General features: G+C 51.4%; 5 protein-coding genes across 5 annotated transcripts; 2 read left to right on the top strand and 3 right to left on the bottom strand.

Annotated features, from left to right (window-relative positions):
* Nucleotides 1-45: 45 nt before the first annotated feature.
* SMAC4_06016 (uncharacterized protein) lies at nucleotides 46-718 on the top strand (the record flags this gene model as incomplete). The annotated part of the gene is made up of 1 exon (XM_024655324.2): nucleotides 46-718. Exon 1 carries the CDS (start codon nucleotides 98-100, stop codon nucleotides 716-718), a length of 621 nt encoding a protein of 206 aa, XP_024511225.1. The 5' UTR covers nucleotides 46-97.
* An 824-nt stretch (nucleotides 719-1542) lies between these two features.
* Nucleotides 1543-2941, top strand: SMAC4_13037 (uncharacterized protein; the record flags this gene model as incomplete). Its single annotated transcript, XM_066091226.1, has 3 exons — nucleotides 1543-1774; nucleotides 1843-2100; nucleotides 2202-2941. 3 exons carry the CDS (start codon nucleotides 1543-1545, stop codon nucleotides 2939-2941), a joined length of 1230 nt encoding a protein of 409 aa, XP_065945559.1.
* A 494-nt stretch (nucleotides 2942-3435) lies between these two features.
* SMAC4_06861 (uncharacterized protein) lies at nucleotides 3436-5920 on the bottom strand. The gene is made up of 2 exons (XM_003349038.2): nucleotides 4835-5920; nucleotides 3436-4778 (listed from the first exon to the last, which is right to left on the bottom strand). The coding sequence occupies exons 1-2, from the start codon at nucleotides 5043-5045 to the stop codon at nucleotides 3805-3807; spliced, it is 1185 nt and encodes a 394-aa protein (XP_003349086.1). The 5' UTR covers nucleotides 5046-5920; the 3' UTR covers nucleotides 3436-3804.
* A 246-nt stretch (nucleotides 5921-6166) lies between these two features.
* SMAC4_06860 (uncharacterized protein) lies at nucleotides 6167-10628 on the bottom strand. The gene is made up of 14 exons (XM_066090531.1): nucleotides 10340-10628; nucleotides 10164-10286; nucleotides 9351-10026; nucleotides 9063-9288; nucleotides 8841-9007; nucleotides 8665-8791; nucleotides 8476-8612; nucleotides 8401-8422; nucleotides 8248-8341; nucleotides 8031-8195; nucleotides 7750-7972; nucleotides 7191-7680; nucleotides 6986-7122; nucleotides 6167-6916 (listed from the first exon to the last, which is right to left on the bottom strand). The coding sequence occupies exons 3-14, from the start codon at nucleotides 9422-9424 to the stop codon at nucleotides 6778-6780; spliced, it is 2001 nt and encodes a 666-aa protein (XP_065945558.1). The 5' UTR covers nucleotides 9425-10026; nucleotides 10164-10286; nucleotides 10340-10628; the 3' UTR covers nucleotides 6167-6777.
* A 2109-nt stretch (nucleotides 10629-12737) lies between these two features.
* Nucleotides 12738-16101, bottom strand: SMAC4_06859 (uncharacterized protein). Its single transcript, XM_003349036.2, has 2 exons — nucleotides 15239-16101; nucleotides 12738-15175 (listed from the first exon to the last, which is right to left on the bottom strand). Exons 1-2 carry the CDS (start codon nucleotides 15574-15576, stop codon nucleotides 13768-13770), a joined length of 1746 nt encoding a protein of 581 aa, XP_003349084.2. The 5' UTR covers nucleotides 15577-16101; the 3' UTR covers nucleotides 12738-13767.
* Nucleotides 16102-18682: the final 2581 nt, after the last annotated feature.

Here is an 18682-nt window from a genome sequence, read left to right as displayed (position 1 = left end):
TCACGCACGAGCGTCTCGCTAGAATGGTTGACAGCAATGCCCCGACGAAAGACGCGCGTCAACAAGTGCTGAGCTAGACTCGCTAGGGTAAGGTATCATGGCGATTGTAGATCTTCCCGCAGCAGCCCTCTCCGTCTTCCCTTTCGTTCATATTCATCCCACAATTCTCCCGTCTCAGCAGGCAGAGCGACGGAGGTGCGGAGCCGTGGGATGTCTTCCTGTCCGTGCCTGGCTTTCATCCTGGTCTCAACGTAGGTACGGAAGAATCCGAACACACACTTACTGTCCAGTTTCTTCATCATATCCAACCAGGGAGGGTGTTGAACCAAACGATGAAGGTCAAGTCGAAGAACAAAGTCAGTTCTTTAGTCAGTCAGCTCCCGCAGAGCCCCAAATGGACCAGGGCTGTTTCTTCTTCGGCAAAGCACACAAATACAGAATATGCCATTGGTTGAATTCGTACTTTAACCCCCTGCAACTATTCCAGGGGACGCGTTACGAGCGGTGCGCCTTCGGGTTTCTTCTGTTTCACCCCCACAACCCGAGCATCCCCATTTCGGAAACCACCATTCTTCTTCTTCCAGATCTCCTCGAGCAACTAGCAAGGGCCCTGTCCAGGGGGAAGTGGGTTCTGTGTGGAGCCGGGATGACGAATCCCTCCCACCATCACGACTCCAGAATACTGAAAGGGTCAAATTCAACTTCAAGCAAGCATTGAATGGTGATGGGGACCGTTTCCTGTCAAACAAGCCCAGCACCTCCAGCCATTCGTGCGTAGCGTGTTTCTTGCTTTGGTGGCGCCGTGTCTGACCAGCCAATACAGAGAATATAGGACCTCAATCTAACATTGTCTGGGGTACATCTTGATATGATAATAGGCTGCGTTAAGAGGTTCGCCATAGAGTGCTTCCAAGACAGAGGTACCGAACGGATCAAGCTCCGCTCGCGTCCACCAACTTCAGGAACAAGCGAGCCGAACGGCATGTTTTCCCTTCTTTTGAATTCAGGCTATCTTGCCCAAAGCTCCGTGGGTTACGAATTCGGGAAATTCCTTTCACAATGGCCTTGCAAATCTACGCGTCGGTTTTCATGGGAACAGTCGTTGCATTGTGGATGGAGTGTGTGGCAATTAACTTGAGATCTTTCTCCGCCAACAGGAATTCCAGGAAATCAAACGGATGGCATTGCTGGCACTTCCCTCCTAGACCATCCCTGGTTGAAACCCAAAGAAGAACTTCTCCACACCTTGTTCCCCTACAATCGCATTCGTCACCGCAGGGTTATTCGAAAGGGAAGGTCCCATAGCACCTCCGACGAGCACACCATGGGTGTATGATGCTTGGTATGTGGAAGGAGGCTCAAGCTTTTCCAAGTTCCAGTTGTGAAGCTTGCGGTCTGGATGGATGGGTAGATGGATGCCCAATGCTCGATGAGGCTCCGGTTATATATATCAGAGGATCTTCCTGCACTGGGGAGTTTTGATCTTCTGTCCATCACCACCAGTAACCGCCATATCTTGCCCTTCTGATCAGAATCGTCAAGATGCATCTCTCCTCGCTCCTCCTCGGAGCCATCGCCGCTACCGCCGTCTCGGCCCACCCTGGCCATGACATCCGTGCCGAGCACGCTGAGCGTCAAGCTATCCTCGACCTTGTCGGCCGCAGCGACTATGGTCGTTGCGCTGACAAGCTCAAGGCCCGTGGCGTTGAGGCCCGCGCTGTTGCTAGACGCGAGGAGCTCGCCAAGAAGATGATGAAGAAGAGGAACCTCGAGGGTGAGTACCTTCATCCACTTCAATCTTGAAGTAGCGATTCAGAAGCTGAACTGACAACGCTTTCTTAGCCCGCTCCATCTATGCCCGAGGCACCCACCAGTCCAACTCCACTTTCACTCTTCAGACTCCTGTCGCCGACATCTTCGCCAGCACCGACTTCTGCTTCCTCAGCCCTGAGGTCACCGAGGGCCCTTACTACGTCGCTGGCGAGTACATCCGTGAGGACATCACTGAGGACCAGGCCGGTGTCGATCTTGCTCTCGACCTCCAGGTCTACGATGTCGAGACCTGCGAGCCCGTTCCCAACGTCTACCTTGAGATCTGGCGTACGTTTTCTCCCCCCCCCCCCCCCCCCCCCCCCCCCCCCCCCCCCATCTCACATACCCCTTTTCCCAGACGGACAGAGAGGCTGACACTCCACCTCCAGACTGCAACACCACAGGCGTCTACTCCGGCGTCTCCGCCGGCGGGAACGGCAACGGTGACGCCTCCAACCTGAACGCCACCTTCCTCCGCGGTCTCCAGCAGACCGACGCCGACGGCATCGCCCAGTTCGAAACCCTCTTCCCGGGTCACTACACCGGTCGCACCAACCATATCCACGTCATGGTGCACGTCGACCCGACCGTGTTCCCCAACAACACGATCCAGTCCAACACGGCCTCGCACGTCGGCCAGATCTACTTCGACCAGGACCTCATCACCGAAGTCGAGGCCGAGCCCGTCTACAACACCAACACCCAGCCGCACACCCTCAACGCCGAGGACATGCTCTTCCAGCAAGGCTCGCAGGTCGGCGACCCCGTCGTCAACTACGTCTACCTCGGCTCTGCCGTCTCCGAGGGTCTGCTCGGCTGGATCGGCTTCGGCATCAACACCACCCTCGCCCGCACCGTTTCGGCCGCCGCTACCCTCTACGAGAGCGGCGGCGTTGCTAACCCCAACGCTGGCGGCCCTGGTGGTGGTGGCCCCGGTGGCCCCCCTTCCGGTGGCTTCCCTTCTGGTTTCCCCACTGGCGGATTCCCCGGTGGTGGTGGTGGATTCCCTACCGGCGTTCGCCCTACCGCTAGCGCTTCCTCCTCTTCCTCCGCTGTCGCTGCCCCTGCTTCCAGCGCCAGCGTTTCCGCCCCGGCTTGCAAGGCCAAGGTTCCTCCTGCTAAGAACTAAGTCTGATCTTCCTCTTAAGTTCAATCTGTGGCTGGGGTGGCTCACTCAGCTACCGACCGCATAGAGAGCATAGTGTTTATATGACGCAACTATGTTGAGGAGGGCGTTGTGATGATGATGAGTGTGAAGCTCAGTAGCTATTTGACAGAAAAGTTGGATAAGAACCGATCAATCGTATGTGTACAAATCTACCCTATTATAGACTTAGTTAGCCTAAACTCAGCATATGATGCCTTGAGAACTTCTACCGTATGTACCATAATTCAAATCCATCGTCGGTTGATACTCGAAAATGCGCTGAGGTGATTGTTGGCAGGGAGCTTCAAGTTAATCCCAGAAGATGTGATCGGGAGGGGCAGCGAGCGAAGAGACCATACCGGCAGTCCTGAGGCTGTATCGAAGGTTAAACAACTTCCCTTTCCCATTACTGATCCGCTCTGATCAAGCACCTTGTTTACTCACCTCAAAACACCAGGACGGAAGCCCAGCTGTGGTTGAATGCGTCTCGTCTCAATTATCATATTTATATACAAAGTGCTGAACCAAATCAGAACATGCTCGTACATCACCAGCTCTCTCTTTCCCCCGCTTGTCTTTGATATTGTCCTGACAACAAGTGTTACTAAGCCTCCATCCACCCCTGAAACTCCTGTTTGTTGATATCCAAAACTTTCCACGCCAAACCGAGCTTTGAGATAGCTAGGGATGAAAGTCCCCCTGACCCCCTACTCGAAGCTGCCGGCATCTGACTTGACTGGCCACCACTGCTACCCGTGCCACGTCCCCACTCCCAGAAGTGGCAACTGTTGTCGTTTTGCTCTGTATAACCGGCTCCAGCCCTTCCCCGGAAAGGTTGAAACCTATCAAGGGCTAGTGCTGAAATAGTAATTCTCCCAGAGATACTCATAGTCCTCCAAGATGCCACCAATCAAGCTCGGCATCCGTCTCCTCACGCCCTCCACCATAGACTTTGTGACATTCTCGTAGAACGCCCCGCGCATCATCCACCATCCCAAAGCCCAGCCTCTCCGGCTCCATTCCTCCTTCTCCAGCGGCGTCGTCCGTAGGCTGCGATCCCGCATCTGTCGAGCAAGTATCTCTATCGCCAGCCCAATCACCCAGGGGGCCCAGGCCTTGCGCTTATTCTTGCTGCGCGCCATAGCCACCGCAAAGGCCAGCGGTGACAGGATGTGCAGAATCTCAGCAACCTGCGCCGAACCTTGTAGCTGGTTGACCAGTTTCGCCGCGGGCTTGATGTCGTCGGCCGTTAGCACCCGCGACAGGAGGTAGCTGCTGATGTCGCCGGGCGAAGGTAGTGTCGGCAGCGACATGCCGGTGCGGGGCATGGTCCATTCTCCATCCTGCGCCAACTGTTGTGGCGATCCTGATGCGCTGGCATATCCGCTATCGTCTCCTTGGAAGATGGCTTCTTCGTCGGTCGGCGCTTCGGGCAGCGGTTCGCGCTCGGGGAGAACCGGGGTTATCAGCGGTCGCGATTTCGTTATCCTAAGCAGAAGAAGCTTGCAGAAGGCCTTGATGGCCTCTATTATGATGACGGCGCGCCAGCGGATGCGCTCGCCGCGGCGCTTGGCCGCCATTTCGATTAGGAGCTCGACATAGTTGACAATCTGCAGGAGATAGGCTACACGCCGGTAGAGGGGGCTCTTGAGGAACCAGAAGCGGATGTATCGTTTGTGCGGAGAGGGCGCGTTGGCGAGAGACGGCGGTTGAGATAGCTTGGAGGAAGCACGGAAGAGTAAAGTATCATGATAGAGAGAAAGGAGCTGGACGCCGCTGTGGATGGACTCGGAGGCAATCTCTGCATCACGGAAACGGCCTGTACTTGACGTTAGTGAGGGGGAATTGATGACGCGGCGGAATGCTTGCACGAACCAGGTATGATGTATGTTAGGGACCGTAGGGTCGACTCTATTTGGGAGACCTGGTGGTTATTCTTGGTGATGAAGTCACCGTACGCGCCCAGCCAATTCGTCGACATTGCGCTCTTTACTCCAGTGCCGGTAGTCGATCGTTTTGTTCCTGACATGGATTGGATGATGGGATTTGGGCTCTTGAACCTAGGGACGTCGGCGGCTGTCGACATTGAGGATTCTGAACTGTCCTTTTTCGGGGGTTGGTCTCGAGATTAGAGGCGCGACATTGACCGAGGGCCGGAACCGGAATCAAATGTCGTTATCGGGTCGCAATCGATTTGGGGCGTGATTATCGAAGAGACTAATGTCCAGCTTCGCGGGGCGAGCGGTTGGAAGCTTGTTGGATGTAATAGTCTGGGGGTTCCGATTATGGTGCGATCATGAAGTCGCTAGACTGGTATGACGAAATCGCAGTCTCGGGGTTATGCGATGGATGACTTGGATGAATCGATGGATGGACGGATGGATGGGATGCCCTGGATCGAAGATGGAGATGGCAGACAAATCCGACGGTAAAGTCGAGGCCTGTCAATCGGTCGGTTACAGAACGGTTCTCGATCCGGGTCGGGGAAGTTCGTCAGAGTGAAAGTGGACGGTAGGTCAGTGCGGTGCCGGGTTCAGGTCGCCAGGAGATGGTGGATCACCGTGGATTTGCTGGGCCTCGGCTCCTCCTGGATGCTGCAGGAAGGCGCCGTGATTGTGGGAGTTTGGAAAGTGCTGTGGCGCCTCAGGCAGCAAGGGCCACAGGGCTGCTCAGGGGTCGAGCGGATCCTTCCGGGGCGGTAATGTGGGGGACAAAGCTGGGGTGCAGCTGCCAAATCTCACTGAAACCCTGAACAACATCATCATGGAAGACGTCAATGAGGCCGAAGCTATCACCGACGATACACGTCCATGCCAAAGGGGTTTTACCTACCAATCACTGACATGTACGCAAGGAAGTAATCCAATTGCACCCGTATTTCATCCGATTTCGAACAACCCGACCCGTCTCAGCTTTTACTGGGTCCCAGCTTTTTCAACAGGAAGCCAGACCTTCGACGGGACCACATAAGCTGCAAGTTAAGACCTTATATTCCCGCTGATAATCACAACCGCATCAATGTTGGAATTACTGGTGGCTATTGTTGCGCCGGAGGTCTGTGGCTGAGTGTCCGGCTTGATTGCGGAGACGTCGACTTCTGCCGATCGCCAGGACCCGGCCTTGAGTGGGGCAGCACCGACCTCCCGTCCCGGCCTCCCCCTCCCTGTCAGTCTGTCACTCCCATGCCGTTTCCGGGGTTTAAGTGGGGCCGATTTTGGTATAGATGTGTGGTTCCTCAGAGTCGTTCTACTAGAACTAGCAGTTAGCGCGATGGTAAGAATGGCTGTGAAACCGGTCATATTTCTTGTGGACTGTGGTATCGTGGAGGGTATGTTGTTGTGACACTGGACGATGTTAGGATTATGGTTCTGGAGTTTGACTAATATGCCAGTTTGGGAATGAGAGCAAGAAGCAGAAGATATTCAAGGGTCCGTTGTCCATTGTGGAGGCGAGCGGCCAAATTCATGAACTTAGGTTCATGGCGAGGGAGATACACAATGACTAGAGGTACCTTAGGTACGGAACGAAGACAATAACACAAATGGAAGGTGAGACAGAAAATTGAGATTCCGGAACGACCCAGAGATGACCGATCATCATCTTGTCCACTTAACCAAATGAAAGGAAGGAGCAAAGAGGTCACTCCATTGTTGCAGCCAATGGGACACTCGAGATTGCCAAAGAGTTCAGCTTCTCCTACAGAAAAGTTGCTCCCAAATCCCAGAAACAGAACTGATACAACTAAATCAAAACACCCGACTCTCGGTCTCAACGTCGGCAGAATTTCCAATATGCAAAGCGATGAGCATCTCACGGTCTCAAAGTCTCGAGGTAAGCCTGTTCTCACCGGGCGCATGATAATCGGGAACCTTCATCTGGAGTGCTTCACCCGAGTATCCCAAGTCTTCGGCAACCAGGACGGCTGCCTTCTCGCCGATGAGCAGAGCGGTAGAGTAACTGAAGAGTGCAAACGTAAGTAATAGTGTCGTTTTGACCAGACTTCGAACGGGACTGGCTAATACTTACGTGTTGCAGCCGACATTGTCGGGGCAGATACTCAGGTCCGCCACCTTCAAGCCCTTCACGCCGTGAACGTTGAGACGCTCGTCCAAGACGCCGTGCTTGACGATGCTGTTGCCTTCCCGAGGAGCCATGGAGCACGTCTACATCAACACAAAAGTCAGCAATCCGTTGTGCTGTACCCGTTTGCAATAGCCCAGAGACAACTTACGCCCAAGCAATGCCATGTCGTCTCAACATGACGCTTGACCCAGTCCTCAACCGCTTTGATGTCCTTGTCAGAGTACTTCAGTTCTTTTCTCTTGGCCTTGCGGTTGCTCGTCACATGCAGGGGGTTAGGCTTCTCATCCGCCGCTGGTACTGGGACTGTCCAGCTGCCGTGCTGGATTCCGGCCGTGATGTTGCCAGGCAGTGCGTACTTGTTAGTGTCCTCCAGATCGAGGTCATACGCTCGTGATGGAGAGTCAAAGTCGAAGACCGGATGCATATTTTGAACCTCACCAGCATAGGCATCCATTCTTCGAGCTGTTTCGCGCGACTTGATATAGCCCCACACCATCGGCACCATGTCGCGCTCATCGTTCATGAATCCAGCATCAAAGTCCGGTACTTCGTACGGGTCTGCCGACCTGATGTGTGTCGAACCGCGCGAGAAGGGATATTCCAGGAAGTGGAACATGGTGAAGAAGTTCCCAGGTGGCCTGTGAGACAGCTTCATGTCAGCAATGGGGCCCAGATTATCGGGTTATTGGCCAAAAGGTGCTTCTCACATGAGCATATGGTCACCGAACCAGCCGGAAATTATCGAGTAGTGCATCACGGGCTTATCCGGCTTGTTCTTGAAGTACGTCTCCCAGCCTGACTTAAAATGAGGAGTCGGCCACCTCTCAAACTCCCTCAGTTCTTTCTCAGTTGGTCGAATCTTCACGCCGGCCTCGATACCGTTTGTTGCGAGCGGCCCAGTGCCCTTGATGTTCCACTCGTCGAAGACGCCTGTACAAGTCAGCAGACCCTCAAAAATACCACATGTACTTGACCAGTTTGTGCTTACGCTTTTGCACCTCAGGGTCTCCACGGGCAAAGTCATCAAAGGTTTCCGTGCCGGGCTTTGCTCGGTACACGCTGAAGGTCAAATAATGATCCTGGAAGTTCAAACCCACGCCAGGAAGATCAACGATGGGCTTAACTCCAGCCTTTCGGAGCTTCTCAGCGTTACCTGCTCTTTGTTAGCTCGAGCTCTCTTATAGTAGTTCTTCAGCATCACTTGCCGATTCCGGAACGCTGGAGGATCAAAGGTGAGGACATCGTTCCACCAGAGACGACGATCTGCTTGCGAGCTCGAAAAATGCGTACTCCGCGATCCTAGTAAGTTTGTCCAAGTGAGCAAGGGCCATGGATCATCTGGATTCACGATAACTTACGTCGCCCATAGGCTTCGTTGGACTGTCCATGCGTTAGTTGACAACCACACAGGAGAGCGCACATCTCTGACTTACACAGTCTGTACACCAACTGCTCGGCCGTTCTCAATGATCACCTTATCGACCTTGGTATTGCAAGCCAAGTACAAGTTCGAGTGAACGGCTCGAGTGGCGTGGATATAGGCATGGGCACTGTCACTCCGGCGGCCAGTCTAAGTTTGTCTTGTTAGATTGGCACCCACCATCGGAGTGATGGACACTCACATCACGATTAATCCACTTCAACCACTGCTCAGCACCGTGTGCAGTTTTCAGATCTTGTAGGTCGTCCACTACGGGAATGCCTTGAGATGCAGCCGCCCTGAGGAAGTCATCCTTGATGGGATACGCACTATCATCTGTCAATTTCACAATCGCTATCACTTCGCTGTGGAACTTACTAGTTCCCAAAAGAGACCTTGATTGGGCCTTCAAAGCCGTGAATATCCCGGTTGTGAGATGCACGCTGGTACGTCTCATGCTTCTTCATGAGAGGAAGCAATTCCTTGGTTGTCCATCCCTTGGCTTGGAAGTCGTCATAGTCGGACGCGGAAGCTCGGGTGTACATCTGGCACGTGTTAGACCTGACTTGCTGAAAACAGAGAGATTACCAACATCCATACCATGAAGTTGATGGAAGATCCTCCACCGAGAATATGAGCTGCGGGCACAATAGCACCTCTGCCACCGAGCCACTTCGATGGCTTAGACTCATAGAATGTTGCAGTCTTTGAGTCCAGCTTCATGTTCCGGGGAAAGATACCGGGTCGGAACACCCAAGGATTGTTGAGATTGCTCTCACCAGCCTCAATGAGAAGCACCTTGAGGTTATGGTCAAGGTTGGCCAACCTATCGAGATGTTGATGAGCTTCAGAGGACGACAAGTGCGCTTTGAAGCCATTGAAACTCACCTGCCAGCAACCACACATCCACAACTTCCTCCTCCGCACACAATGATATCAAACTCCTCCGGTAAGGGAGACATCTTGGTATGTGTTCGGGTGTTTTCCAAGTTAGTACAGTTGAGTTCTTTCCAAGTGTCTTCCAAGACTCATTGTGGTACTTCGACTGATCCAACACTTGGAAATCCTTCAGCTCTTATACTCATCCGGCCCTAATAACCACCATCTACCGAATGACCCCCGCATTTACCTGCCTTCCCCCCTTAACTGACAATAGCTCGAAACCAACAATTCCTCAAGCAGCCGAGCTCTCTAACATTGGTCGACACGCTACATGTTGATGGTTCTGACCAATCTTCGAGGTTGGCCACCACACTGAACCAGACATCGAGCTCTTCATGTGTCCGTTTTCTCACGAGTCCTAACGAATACGGTCCACTCAATTCCCAACCGCTGCAATGCATCTTTGGGAACCCCTCATCAACTTACCCGGACGAGAAATGCATATCATAGCTAGGCTGTGCCAGGACGGCTCGATTAGGTTGAATGGGGACAGATGAGGGTTGATGATGGTGATGCCAAAGATTCATGGCCACTCTAGTGAGGACTCTGATTGGAGCCCGCATCCTTCGATACAAAGCTCAAAATACCAGGTTGTTTTCCTTTTTGAAGAACCCTGCTGTTTCTGGACAGAAGTTACCACCCCGTCCTCACAATAACCCAACATGCCCTTCCACTTTCTGAGCTTCAACCTGCAGATGGTCTCAAGAGAGAAGTACTCCTCATTAGACCGGCGTGAGCGGGGTTCGATATGGCACATACCTGACGCGGTTGATATTCTCAAAGGTGCATCGCCTCGTTCAGGTTCAAGATCTTCTTCGATGTCGTACAGTTCCTCGGCACTCATTAGTGACCGCCGGGAAGATATCAATATCAAGTAGACATCTATGGATCTTTAGCTTCGAAAGAGGTTTCAAAACCAATATTGGAGTACCTACATGAAGTGCTTCCCTCCTCTTTCACCGAGTGTGATCAATTTTCGGACTACCGGGACCATGCGTGGTGCGTCATTCTTCTTCCTCAATATGGTCTTCATTGGAAGGGACCAAAGAGGGGAAGATGTTGTCGCTTTCCAGTAGTTCTCACCTCGTGACACAGGAAAGCCACCAATGACAACACCGCACTTACATCGCAACGCATGCACCTTCGCGAAGACAGAGCCGCAGGAAAACTATTACGGCTTCCCCAGAGAAGAGAGATTTAACAAGCCAAAAAACCTCCTCTTGGAAAGGTGATTATAGGAACAGAATAAGAAGAGGCCATGAAAGGATGAGCAGCTCAAATTTAAACCGTTGGGACAAAACGCTGCAGCAACATGTAACGGAATCTCTTTGACAACAAGGACGTTCGTTGGAATTGCTAAAAATGAAGCAGAAGGCCCCCGCAAGATGTTGTCTGGAACAATTCCAGACAAGCAAGCAAGCATGCCGTTCCGGACGGTCACCTATTCCCTTTCTCAGAAGTGCCCTGGGCTGCATCTTGTTGACGTCTCCGTCTCCGAATCTCCGACGTTACACGGCAGACGGTAAGAGGCATGGCAATGCACGTTGGTGTTAGGTATGATAGAGTGAACGCGGGGTCGACTAGTCGACATTCTCCACAACTAAATATCACCAAGGAAGGGACCCGAACCACACTCCCCTGCCTTGCCTTCTCCTCCCACCTGCGAACCAGACACCTTAGCCAAGGTGCGGAGTGGCTGGGCTGCGGGACGAACACCACACCACTTGAGGGGGGCACCCATTCATACCCGTGCTATACCCATTCATCAAACAATGACCGATATTCTTGGGCGGCCTTGGAATTACTTGGTTTCTTCAGAAAACGAATGTATGTATGCTGGACGGACATCGTTAGCTAGTTAGTTGTCAGTCAACCAGGTAGGAGGGGGAGCCTGTCACGCTCGCAACGAACCCGGGGCTCGTCAACGTTAACTCTTCTACCAATAGACAACTTCATAAAAGTCTGGGCAGTAACTGCGGGAACCTCAAGATGCGGGTGGGCATGGAGCCGAGGAGGGGGGACTGTCATCCGATGTCTGTCTGCTACATAGTGCTATGGGGAAAGACCGTGCCGGCCCGGCCGGGTGAGGAGGAAGGAGCGATCGATAGCAGGCACAGTACTAGGCACGGTAGGTACTTACTTACACATTAGTACAGTAATGTGCCCTGACAATGCAAGTAATCGGGGCAGGCCATTTCACTTGCAGTAAGGGGGCATTTGCACTTACTAGGCACACCATACAACGGATTTATGACGAGCCAAGACTATGAATAGCCTCGTAATAGGGGGTTTAGGGGTGCTAGAGGCTATCCGAACCCCTTCTTAATTGCAAATTTGTATGGGCGGGCCGGTCTGGCGGTCTTGCAATTTGCAGTTTGCAGTTATTATATGGTGAAATAATTCGGGCATGGCAAATGGCTTGCAATATAGGGGCTTTTGCAATAAGGGGGCCTTGCAGTATCAGGGCACATTACTGTAGTATCGTTCCTGCCGTCGTTCCTGCCATTGCAGTGGTAATAAGCCATTCCCAGGAGGTCAGTCCTGTGCAACTTGTTGCAATGTTGATAAACGAGGTCAGCCTTGTAAGAGTTTGTGTTGACGCCGTACGTAGTCTAGACAAGATGATAAATTGGCGTCGTTGAAGCCTTTTACTTCGAGATAGGTAGGTAGGTAGATAGGTAGGTAGGTAGGTAGGTAGGTAGGTAGGTTCCTTTAGGCCAAGACAAGATCCAAGACGCGGGGGACATGTATACTAAAGAGGAGTAAAGTTGACTGAGCTATGACGATAGGTACTACATTTACCTTTCCCTTTTTCTGGGAAAGTAAGGGCAAGAAGACGGGAAGGGGACAAAGAAATATCTTCGACGATTTCTCATCTATCTGTGTGCTATTTGTGCTATTGGTTTGGGGTACGTATCATCCATAATATCGCGCGAATGATTGCGGTTATACATCGAGGTCTACCTGTTTTGTGGTCGATTGCGGCGAGGACTGGAGTTTCTTCTGGATTAGATAGATAACCAACCCCCCATTCACGATTCTTATACTCCTCCGTCCCCACTACTTCAAGTCCCAAACTCGACGGTAGATACAAATTTCCAGGCAACAACAACATATGTCACGATGGGAACCAACTACTTCTCTCCTGCTTTAGGAAGACATGAAAAATAATCAATGTATTGAGCTATTCCCAGTAGTTATAGTAGCAATTTATACAAGCAGGCTGCCTATCTGCCTTGTGTATGTTATGTTCGTCCTTGCCAAACTTGAGAGGAGAGGAGATGAGGCGTGTGTGATACCCACTTCCCAGCATGCCCCCTAACTTTTGTTAATGGGAGGTTTAAGTTGTTGCTGTTTGTGTCTTTTCGTTTCGTTTCATCAAGTTTAAGGTATCGAGAAGACATGAAATAGAGACTTCCTGATATCATATTGTTAGCGATAAGCTGGCTAGAGCGATTTCTCTCTCTCTTCACTGCTGTCTTATGAGGATGATGATCGAGAAGTTATGTAGTTCGGACATCAAAAAAGTGTTGACCCCAGCCAAATTAGGGTCTTTTCTTCTCCTTCTTATGTTCCTGCATTTCCCGTCGATTGACGTTCTTTGTGTGAAATGAGTTATGCCTACGCAAAAAGACCAACATTCGAGTATGTAGTTGGGCTAAACTGTGGGAAAGACTGAAGTGTTGCAACGTGTAAGTGGAGATTCTCCAAGGATTACTGGCGCCACAGAGAGAGCGAGTTAGCTACTTATTGAGGGCGTTGTCCCTTCCGCACTCTTAACCTCCCTCTCTCTCCCCGTCGCCAAGGAATGTTCTATTAAACCTGTCGTCCCCACCTGGCAGACCCTCAACAAACACACAACAATCGACCGGGACTTTGGACAGACTTCTTCAGCTCACGGCATCGAGGCTTCAACCCTTAACGCCAACCTACTTGTTAGAGAGAGAAGCCGCCGGCCAGGGGGGTTTTCTATCTCTGACACGAGTCCCTACCATTTGCTCATCCATCACACTCTCCAATAACGTGTCGTTGTAACTCCATCATGGCGTTCGCTCTGGCAGCACACAATCACACGATGGGAACTGAAAAGACCAAGTTTTGAAACAAGAGTGAAACGGTTCGTCGTTCAATTTGTTCCAATGAAGCCACCCCCGCTAACAAGCAAAACAATAGTGAAACGGTCCGTCGTTCAGTTTGTTTCGATGAAGCCACCCCCGCTAACCACCATAAACGCCGGATAACCCAAGCTGCATACCCCATTTTGGCCCCTTCCGGTTTTTGCCAAATGCCCCTGGGTAGTAGTAGTAAAGATATATAGGTCATACAAGATTGTGTTTAAAAGAAAAAAAGAAAATGTCATCAATCAAGACATCCTGCGACGCTCTGTGTCGAGGTGAGTTTTGGGAAGGGCACAAGACCCAGCCTTCAACTTCCGCCTTGGTATTACCTTCAACTTGTATTGTTGTTGAAGTTTGTTATTATCAGTTGTGGTTGGTGTGTGTGTCCTCACTGACGGGACACCGGTTGACCCACAGAGTTTCGAGGAGGAGCCCCTGAGTTGTGCGCGGACTCTCATCTTCCGCTCTTCCACCCTCAGAGTCCAGATCAAGGTAAGCAAAACTTCCTTCGATGGCAACATTGCGCCCTTGGGCCAAAATGCCAGCAATCCAGTACTTGGCTGCGCTCGCTGCTCCTTTCTGTCAGCTGTCGCCATTGCCGAAGCGTCCTCTCCAGAAACCTGGGGTACCGTGCGCCCTTCTTCAGATACCACCCACCGCAATACCTCCATCGTCGCATCCATTAAAGGACGCGCCAAGATGGGGCTGCTGGTAAGGATCTTCCGAAGCGTTCGGATACGCAAGGTTGTGGAGTGACGCGTTCGCGGTTGCGCAGAGTTCAGATTGTTGCTGCGGCTGCTGCTCGTTGCTGTTTGCGGAATTTGGGATTTCGGGGTTGATGAATTCGTCGAAGAAGTTCTCGTGGTTTGCCTGGAAGTGAAGGGCTTCGGTGTCGTCACCAGCCATACTATACTCATCAAAATTGCTGGGGCTGGGGGAAGAGAAAAATTCCGTTTCATGGATGTAGCGATCAGCATCAAAGGCCTTTGAAAAAGTGAAATCATCCACGAGATTGCTGACGCCGAGAGGAGGGCCAGAAAGAGAGAATCCATCGAAGGGGGCTGAGACTGCTGGGACACTACCAGACACTTGGAGCGTGGCACTTCCGCCGACCGACACTGCAGGTCACCACACAACACCGCAGCAGGATGTTGTGTCGCATCGGGGGAAGTGTTCACAGTCGCAGTGCAGGTAGTATCCGCAACAGGTTGAGCCGCCGTTGGTTGCTCGACGTCCTCCTCCTCCATCTCGGGGATAGGGGTCAAGGCTGGAGAGAGAGATGCTGGGTTGACGGTCTCTTCGGTCTTGATTGTAGGGAATAGTTGGTCGAGAGAGTTGTGATTCGGCACGTTGTGGCCATCTTGTGAGCTGAAGAGCTCTTGTGAGAAGGTGACTGGGGTGGGGTTGAGGCCATCGAAGGATCCCGGTCGTGTGGCAATTGTAGGAGCAACACCGTTTTCACGGAGTGCGGCAATGAGAGTCTGGTTGATCTGCTGAGCCTGCATGAGAAGGGCCTCAAGCTCCTTGTTGCGTTTCTCCAAACCCTCAACCTCGAGTCGCTTGCGCTCTCGTGACGATTGGGCAGCTCTACGGTTGCGTAAAACGCGTTCGACGCGACGTTGTTCCTTCTCGTCCTCGGTCTTGGCACGTTTCCTGCAAGGGGGTTAGTAAAGACTAGACCGGGGGTTGGAAGGACGTGGGTGAAATGCAACGTACCTCGGTGGAAGATTTGTCTTGGGCTCTGGAAGGACTTGACCCCACGACTTCCTCTTCTTGACAGGCTTCTTCTCGGTTTCTGGCGCCGGTGTCGAGCCAGGCGTCGAGCGTGGCGGGATCTGAGGAACTGTGAGAGAAGCAAGAGCCGTGAGGTCGGCATGGGCGTCGTCTGCCATGGAAGCCGGTGACATGATGTCAAGGGATGGGGTTGCTGATGTCGCCCGCTCGGAACCGAAGACTTCAGGGAAGATCTCGCCAGGCGTGGCTAGGAGAGACTCGACCGGGTTCTCGAACTTGAGGTTGGCCGGCGCGGCAGAGTGGGCAGCCCAGGAATCCATGATGGGTATCTGCGCCACGGTAGGAGGACTTGATGTGTGTATGTTGATGTTTGTTGATTAAAAGCCGTTGTGGTCACTGGTGTTGACGCAGGTGTTGATTGCAGAAAAACACTGGAATGTTTTGGCTGACAGTAGGTAAAGAGGTGCCGTCCTAATGCCCCAATACTAATACGTCAGAAGATGGAGTATTTGTTAGGCTTGCTGCATCGCGGGTAAGGTTGACTCCATCCACGTGTGAGTCAGTGGTAGGCACCAGGATAGTCCAGGACGCCAAAGAGGAGCCTAGGGGGAATGGTCGAGGATGGAAGCTGGTTGGTTGTGTGATGAAAAGGACAGGTGTTTTGTTTGAACAAACTGGGGGACGATGTCGAGTCTGGGCGAGGGGTGGGAGGCCAGGCTGCTTTTATCTTCTGGACACGGTTTCCAGAAAGGGGGTTTGTGCCTCAGGCAGCACGGCCTTTATTTGTGCTCTTTCGTCCAAGGCAGTAGAGGCAGCACGCAGCTGGCCCCCTTCCGTGGTCTGATTGGCCACACCGCCGCCCAGATTGACGAAACATTGCGGCGCCCCTCTTGGCTCTCGCATCGAGGCTCCAGATGCCAAAACAGGGAATCACCGAGAAGCACGCTAGTGGGGCGGCTCATGCCAGTCAGTGCTGGCAATGCGCAGTCAGGGGTAAGAACACGCAGAGCAGGGCCGAAGTTCCATCCTTCCCCCAGGCCCCTGAGAACCCCTCAAACCCCTCCGAACCTAGCGCGCCGGCCCTTCACTTGGGATTTTGACACAAGCACCCGGACTTCCACTTCCATTCTCCGGTCCTGCTGTTGATCATGCCCGGGGCCTCTTTCACGGGAGACGCGCAATCGCCGGGACGGGCATCGTAGCCCAAGGGACGCAGATTTCATGTCCCTCTCGCTTTCACCTGAAGCAGATCATCCGACGGTGGATGCGCCGAGGTGAGATACGGAAAGGACAAGCCACGATGGAGCCAGCTGCAAGAGCGGACCCCCGATAGGCACCTCTTTGACGAACCGCTGTTACTCATCACCAGATGCTGAACATAAGCAGTTCCAACAATCACATCGACAAAACCCGCATGCATGTCATTGCTGGGTGTTGATAGGAACCAGCTAGCAATGCATCAAATAGTGCAGACCCGACAAGCATTTTTCGCCATCTGATCGCCCGACCTCTTGTTCAACACTCGGACGATTTTGGGGAATTGGAATGTTCTGGCGATTGCTTGTATTCATCCCTGTTGAAGCCCCAATTCTGACGTGCCAAGGGATAGCCTACAAGAACGCTTTGAGTCTCGTATGTAGTCGACCAGATAGGACAACAGTATCGAGATAATCCAAGGGAACGTCAATCATCAAAGGCCCACGGCAATTTAACGCTAGAACCGCCTCTTTCGTCCACAACGCCGCAGCTTCCGTGATGCTCCAGGGCACCGTTTGGTAATGGACTGCTGGGTCTAGCGGTTAGAATTTCTGTGACTTTTAGATAGTTCAGAGTGGAGGTCGCTAGTCGTTGTACCACATTGATGGCCCACTTTCTGATTTTATGCTTTTCTGGCTTAGTTGACTGGGTCTTGGGCTCACCGCTTTTGCTCTGGATACGTGATAAATTGTAGTGCTTTTATTGTTTGGGATATATGGCTATTTTACTTGTCAAATTCATGATATAAACAACAATAATGAAAATATTCTAGTCAAAGAGGTTATTAGTCTATCTTCAATTGAGGATTTTAACCAGGAACTTTTTATTTGTAATTACTTTTATACTTCGATTGCTAATAATGACAAAACAGCTGTTAATGATAGGTAGTTTCCTTAATAACTATTTATTTAACTATTTTTCTAATTATTATGTATTTAGTTAATTTTAATTATTATTCTACTTTAGAGTTTTCTTTAGAGTAGTATCCCTTAGTTAATCCTAATTACTATTAATTTTCCTCTTTTTATTTAGTTCAATTACTCATAATTAATTAAAAGCTAGTTTATATAAGTTATTTAAAGCATTACTTGTTACGAAATGTACTGGGGTGCCTCTTCTGAGACGGACTATATAAGACCACTTGAGCAACCGAACTACCAGCTGTGATAGTGTCACAGGTTGGCATTGGCTATATAATGTGCATTCCAAGTTCTGCCTTGCAAGCAGAACATCATTCTATCTTTTATAGGTTTGGCCGTCTGAGCATGTGCACTCTAACCTATTATAGCATATTTTACTTAAAACGGTGGGTTCGATTCCCGACCGTGGCAATTTCGAGAGTGATTTTGGAATACTCTTGTTGGCACTTAGTCAAGCGCAGCTCCTAAGAATGCAATGACAATTGAGGACCATGTATGCAAATCGAAGAGTACCGAAATGCCACGTATCAACCCATTGGAAAATGTCCAACTTAGCGGAAAGTTGCATTTCAGGTAGTGCTATATAAGCTGTCGCATTATGATAAATCCTCCGCGACATTGTCGCCCTCGGAAATGAGGCCGGGGCTGGAGCCTTATCTTGAAGATTATCAAAAGATAACTTCGCTTTAAGGAGAGGTAGTATCATAGGTTGACATTGGCTATATAGTGTGCATTCCGAGTTCTGCCTTACAAGCAGAATATCATCCTATCTTTTATAGGTTTGGTGTTACGAACTTGAGCGGTACAAGGGCCGCCCAGACCACCGGGTCCCGGCAGGCCTGCCCAGAAGAACTGGTGTAACCCTCAAAAGCGCAGGTGGACCATAAGCATGCACAGGCTCACCAATGCACCTGCTCACAGTGAGCAGCGCTCACGGTGAGCAGTGATCACGGCGAGCAGTGCTCACAGTGAGCAAAGACCCTCGTGAGCACCACACACTAGATAGACCTATGGGGCTCGACAAGAGCATCCGGAGACAGATATCTCGCAGAGGGCGAGCAGGTATAAAGGGACTACGGGAGAACTCAGATTGTCAGATAGTTCGACAGTAGTCAATAGATCATTATCACCCGAGACCAGTATTACGAGCATACTTGTTGTGAACCCTTTGGCTTCACCGAACAGCACTGATAGTCTTTACCTTCAAACTATCCCACTTAGGCAGATCAGACTGCCGTTCGTCACATTT

The sequence above is a fragment of the Sordaria macrospora genome, chromosome 1, assembly GCF_033870435.1.
Source record: "Sordaria macrospora chromosome 1, complete sequence".
Taxonomy (NCBI): domain Eukaryota; kingdom Fungi; phylum Ascomycota; class Sordariomycetes; order Sordariales; family Sordariaceae; genus Sordaria; species Sordaria macrospora.
This window is presented reverse-complemented; position numbering and strand designations above follow the sequence as displayed.